This window comes from Delphinapterus leucas, chromosome 16, assembly GCF_059928025.1.
Source record: "Delphinapterus leucas isolate spDelLeu-1000000601 "Yukka" chromosome 16, BTC_Dleu_Yukka2, whole genome shotgun sequence".
Taxonomy (NCBI): domain Eukaryota; kingdom Metazoa; phylum Chordata; class Mammalia; order Artiodactyla; family Monodontidae; genus Delphinapterus; species Delphinapterus leucas.
This window is the reverse complement of record NC_143144.1, coordinates 10,532,975-10,538,974: the sequence shown is the minus strand read 5'-3', so window position 1 is coordinate 10,538,974 and position 6,000 is coordinate 10,532,975. Positions and strand designations below refer to the sequence as shown.

The 6,000-nt window shown below is 50.2% G+C and overlaps 1 protein-coding gene across 2 annotated transcripts in view; it reads right to left on the bottom strand.

Annotated features, from left to right (window-relative positions):
- Window positions 1-2,127: 2,127 nt before the first annotated feature.
- MTR (5-methyltetrahydrofolate-homocysteine methyltransferase) overlaps window positions 2,128-6,000 on the bottom strand; it is a 114,293-nt gene continuing 110,420 nt past the window's right edge. For both annotated transcript variants that reach the window (XM_022553110.3, XM_022553111.3), the window contains exons 30-33: window positions 5,132-5,332; window positions 4,253-4,445; window positions 2,693-2,805; window positions 2,128-2,239 (exon numbers count right to left, since the gene is read on the bottom strand). In XM_022553110.3, coding sequence (XP_022408818.1) covers window positions 2,153-2,239; window positions 2,693-2,805; window positions 4,253-4,445; window positions 5,132-5,332 — 594 coding nt within the window. In that variant the 3' untranslated portion in view covers window positions 2,128-2,152. The remainder of the gene's footprint in view (window positions 2,240-2,692; window positions 2,806-4,252; window positions 4,446-5,131; window positions 5,333-6,000) is intronic.

Sequence of the window (6,000 nt, the reverse complement as noted above, 5' to 3'; positions counted from 1 at the left end):
TTAGAGGGAAAAATAAAAATGGGATCCCTAATGGAAACGACGAGAGTGAGTGAGTGGGTGTGTGAGCCACGGACGGTGATGACAAGGAGAGGTTCTGGACGTACCTGCAGAGACACAGAAAAGACCCCGGCTGCAGAATGGTCACCTTCCTGCCTTTGAGGCCACCTGACATAAACTAAGGGGTTTTCAAGCTATATTCTATATTCTTTAATGAACATATAGGCACTCGAACTTGCACAAATTGTTTTTGTCTTTAGATAAAAGGCATCCATCATGGGGTTAGATCAACAATACATTTAAGGAAGCCATTCCAACACATAACTAGTTGAGAAAAGATATGGTACATACTTAATGAAACTGGGAGACTCTTAGCAACTGTAATTCGGATAAAATACATTAAAATATTTGGAGGGGGTTATTCTTTCTTAAAAAAGGATGTGCCACCACCTAGAATAACATACCTGCTATGGAAGAGAAAATAAGTCCTCCACCTGAGCATCTCGGGGAAAATGAGTCCCCGTCTCAATCTAGCACAGATTAAATGGACCTAAAGAAAGCATATAACTCTCTTCACTTTAAGGGCAAGCGATGCCTAAGAAGGCATGTTACTCTGCAGGTAAACATGTTTATGCTACAGTTATGCAGGATTATCATTTGCTAAGTTTTTTTTCCCCTTTCACCTCCAATGTACCTGAGTGTATATTTGATAACTGCTTTGGGGCAAGGCCAGCTTACATCATGAGGGGAGGGGGCACTGTCTCACAGACAATGAAGGCTGATGGTGCCTATGACATAGACAGTAGCTTCTCTCTCCAGTCACTGTGTTCAATGGGGCTCTAATCCCAGAAGGGGTACCTAGTATATTCAACACGGTCGTTCCCATATGCACTTCCCCAGTATCTTTTCACCTCCATTAATCTCTTATTCCCTTTCCATGAGCACCTACCCTGTGCTGAGCTCGGGGACCCCCTAGAGATCTCTACAGAAGCTGCCGTCTATCAAGCTCTCACTGTGCACCGCAGCCCATGTTACCTGCCTACGTGCATCATCTCCTTTAATCCACACCTCCTGCCTGTGAGAGAGGAGCTAGTCTCTCTTGTCTCCATTTCACAGATGAGAAAATCGTGCTGATACTTCAGTTGCACAGCAAGAACGCGGCAAACCTGAAACGCGAATCTGGGTGTGTCTGACTTCAAAGCCCTGGTTCTTAACCATCTCCCTGCGATGACCACAAACAAGTCCACATGCTGTTCCCATATCGTGCGAGTCTGGAGCTGGGGCAGCGCCGAAAAGGAAGAACTGAGTGGAGTGATGCTGCTCACCTATCCACGCTGCACGGACACGCAGCTGAGCCGAGAGCCTACTCAGTTCTGGAAAACAACCCAAGGCTGTTCACTACCCTTAGCGGCCACTCTCTCTGCCCACCTCCTTTTTCCCCCCTCAGGGTGAGGGAATATGAGATCACGAGAGGACAAAATGCTTGGAGAACGTGACTGTATCTGACCTGCCAGGGCCAGCAGCAGCCTGAGTACCTCTGATAGGCCAGTGGGAAGAGCATGCCTCTGGCCACAGGGATTTCTGCAGGCGTCTAATTGAGGCTTCAGAAAAGGAGGTCTCGGGAGAGAGAGCACAGTGATGCTTCTCCCCTGTCAGAGTAACCGCTCTAACCACTCAGGACAAAATGCCCCGTTGCTCACAGCATCACTCTGCCACAGGGTCACATACCCCTATTCAACTGACTTTCAGCCTTTTCTCTGAGAAAGAAGAAAGAAAGAAAAAAAGAAAAAAGAAAGAAAGGAAGAAATGGTCTCCTAGGTCTGGGGTAAAAATGAAAAAAGCAAGTTGACTTGCTTTGAAATGCAAAAGACCTCCATCTCCGGCTTGTCCTAGTCCCGAGGGACCGGGGACCCCCCCGGATCTTGCTCACTGCTCTTCATTCAAAGTCCCCTGGGAAACAGCTGCTTGTTTTCCAAGAACTGTAGGAACACTCTGTTCTTCCACAAGGTCCCACCAAACGTCCACAACCTGGAGTGGCACAAAGGTCAACCAGATGCAGATAGGCTCGCGGCCGCTGTGCTGTTATTATTAAGGCACTTTTGACTGTGTTTCTTTGAGGAAACAAGTATAGACAAGGTTAAAAAAAAAAAAGAAGTTATTCTGTATCATATCCCAGAATGGGTCCCAGCCATTTCTCAACCTCGGCCACAGACATGCTCTTCCTCAAAGCATAATCCTCAATCTGCAAAAGATTAAAAGTAGTTTATTAAACCAAAATGATAAGACTTTGTGAACTCAAGTTTACACAGCATTCGCCAAGATACATTAAGTACGTTTTATGTCTTTTGCCTTAATAGTAATCCACTGAGTTAAACAGAGACAGATATCTATCTATTCATCGAGGTGCCTTATTTTCCAGGCAGAAAAACAACATGTCGTATCTACCTCAGGCTGAGAGCCTGGCTGGGGTGTGTGTGTGGCAGGGGTGTAGGAGGGTTGGTCTCTGTGTAAACGGCAGGGCGAGAAATGGGGCAGTGGGCTGAAATCAAATCAAGACATAAACTGGAGTACATTTCTTCATCCTTACCCTTTCATTTTATTCTCACTCACATGTAAAATAAAACAGGTTTAACAGTTCCATTCAAAACAAGACAGGCATCTAGGGATGCCACACACAATGAAACAGCTAACCTACCTGATCCTTGGAAATTTTCCCCACGGCAAAATATCTGGACCTCAAATTGGAGAAGTAAAGGCCGGATACTGCTGAAGCAGGTGCCATGGCCAGCGATTCTGTCAACCTAATGCCTGGGGAGAGCAGCATGGGGAGAAACGTTAGTTTATTCAGTGCTGAGACAGGCCTGCCGAGTGGTAGGCTCCCAGTATATTCTTGTTTACAAGTGAATGAGAGTGAGCTTGTGCCTTCCAGGTGGACACGTAACACAGCATGAAAGATGTGAGCAGGTTCGTCTAGCAAATTCCCGCCGAAGGGATGAACAAATTCAGGATGTGCAGATCTCCTCTAACCTGGGGGGAGAGGCCTGGAAAAGACTCTCTACATTCTTATACCTGCCCTCCAAGATCAGCCATGGAGGTTACGCCTGGGCCTTCTAGACAAGGACTCCAACCCTGCAGATGGGGACACCACCTGGACCTCCAAGCGCACCTGTGAGGCCAAGGCCACTAGGGGAATGACAGCCAGCCAGGCCCCATTGAGGATGAGCCCACACCAAGGCTATCTAGTCTATGCCATTCACTTTCTGGACAAGGCAATGGAGCGACGTAAAGGTTCGGTGCTTTGCCAAAGATCGCCCAGCTGGCTTACGGCAGAAACGGGTCCCCAAGTCCCCGTCTCCTGTCTCCTGGAGCCGGTGCCATCCCTGCCAGCCCAGATTCAATGAGCCTCATAGCTCTTCATGTCCATCTACATTCCTTTAACGTCTTCGGCGTGGATGGCACGCTTTTGATGAACTCCACTGAAAACAGTACACTGTGTTCACAGTGGTGTAGAAGTAAAGAGAGAGGGAGCGGAAGGGAAGGGTGGGAATTCTGTGAGACGAGGGTCCAGAGACACTCCTAGAAGTGGTGGAAGGAGAGAGTGACGTGAAATACATTATTAAAGGTTACAAAGGTCACTCAACAGTGGAGAGACTGAAAACAGTAACACACGTGTAATAGGAAAATGGGGCAGGGGATGTACGGGCTGGTGTGAGTCAGCTAAGCTCCCATCTATTGTAGGTGAAAAGAAAATAATGAAAACTGATAAACCTGAAAATGGTGATAAAAGACCACTACTCAACAATAATTCTACAGGGCCTCCATGTGCACGAATTGAAATGAGTTTCTTTTCCTCCTGTTAAAATAATAATAATATATGGGCTTCCCTGGTGGCGCAGTGGTTGAAAGTCCGCCTGCTGATGTGGGGGACACGGGTTCGTGCCCCGGTCCGGGAGGATCCCACACACCGCGGAGCGGCTGGGCCCGTGAGCCATGGCTGCTGAGCCTGCACGTCCGGAGCCTGCGCTCCGCAGTGGGAGAGGCCACGGCAGTGAGAGGCCCACGTACCGCAAAAAAAAAAAATAATAATAATAATATGGAGGTGAAGGACTAGAACACACTGCTGGAAGTGAGAAACGATGGGATCAGGGATCTCACTGTAAGCCTCTCCGTGTCTCCCACCTGCTCCATCCGCACGCCTTCCCTCAGCTACCGTGTGTGTAACATGAGGCAGGATGCGCGCCTGCCCGGTGCTGACCTGTGTGCCGCTCCACATCCGCCAGCCTCCACATGGTCAGCTTCTCGGTGTGGTCGGGCTGGCTGGGGTAGCCGGGCGCCGGCCGGATGCCCTCGTAGCGCAGCCTCCGCAGGTCGGCCACGTCCAGCTCCTCGCCGCCACAGTAGCCCCACAGCTCCCTGCGGACCCGCGCATGCAGCTCCTCGGCGAAGGCCTGGGGCGGAACACGCCATCGGATGGAGGCGGGAGCCCTTCTCCTGCCCTCCGTCCCGCCCGCAAACACACCTCCCTGGCCCGACAGCAGGTGGGGGAACCGGCGAGAGGGATGGGCCGGAGGCTCAGCTCATCTGTGCTGTCATCAGCTGCTCTGCGGCTCGGTTCTGGCCTCAGCCCGGGCTCTCAAGGATCGTATTCAATGATCCGAGGACCCGAGGCCCTTCAGACCTTTCTCTGACGCTCAGGCTACAGCTTATGGTGGCCAGAAGGAGGAGCGGGGACCATGACAGCAGCCAGTGACTCTGCTGTGAGCCTCGGGAAAAGGGGAGCAGCTCCCACAGCTTAGGCTGCCCCACCCGACAGAGGAAGATGAGGGATCTACAGGCGAGCCCAACATCAGAACGAGAAGCTCTGAAACAGAACCTGTTTGGCTTTTTGCAGGGTCCTCTGGAAAACATCAAATCACAAGCACAGGGTGACACCAGAACCAAGACAATGAAGTCAAGGCTCCACGGGCCACTCCAACTACAGCATCGCTGAAGGCTACTCTGTGCCCAGAGATGAGGCGTGAGAGTAACTCGAAAATACAGGATTTAAGAGTATGTGTGCTGTTAGAGCCAAACACACACACACGCACATGCACACGTGCGCGCGCACTCTGGCCTCAGGGCACCGCGGCTCTACCTCGGCCAGCCGGTCCCCCAGCGCCTTGACCATGATGCTGCTGTAGTCGTCACACTCTTCCTCGTAGGCCTTGCTCAGCTCCTCCACCCCGAAGCAGGCGACGGCAAACAGACCCAGGTAGTCAGGGACGCCCGAGTGCAGAGGGGCGATGAAGTCCGAGAGGCAGAGGTAGGGGTCTGCGCTGGCAGAGTCCTTCTCGGCCTTGAAACACAAGGAGTGGGCAGAGTGGCCATTAGCATGGAATTGGCACCAACACACAGAGAAGAGCAATCGATCACCTTCCAAAGAATACAGCTTCAAATGGGGCTGTCTTTTTGTTCACTGTTACATCCCCAGCACTTAGAAGAGCGCCTGATATGTAGTGAGTGTTCAATAAACATGTGTTGAATAAATAAATGGAACGAGATTTTTAGAAAGATATGACATGAAATGACATACACAGTCGAGAAACCAGTTAACTCGCTCATTCACACACTGAGCAAACATTTACTGAATGCCTACAGGAAGTGGAACCCTAAATATTCATATAAAAAGGTTTTCTTTTCCTCCAAAAGTGTTTTCAATTCAAGACCCACATTAAATCCTAAAGTTATGTTCAAAAGGGGTCCACTAAGTGTGTAAGCCTCTACTTTACATCGACAGAAGCAGTTCAACAAACGGCTAAGGTCAGCAACACAGGGCCACGTGCTGTCCACCACAGGCGGTGGGTCAGGGGATGGCTAAGGACACTGCTGGGCTGGCCTGAAACCAATCAAAAAATTGAGCAGGATCTGCTTCTGGGGTTCTCTCCTCAGGCCAGGTGGCCATCCTCGCCTGCTTTCCATCTTCAGCTGATGACTGACTTATCCCTGCAACTGAGCTGACAAATA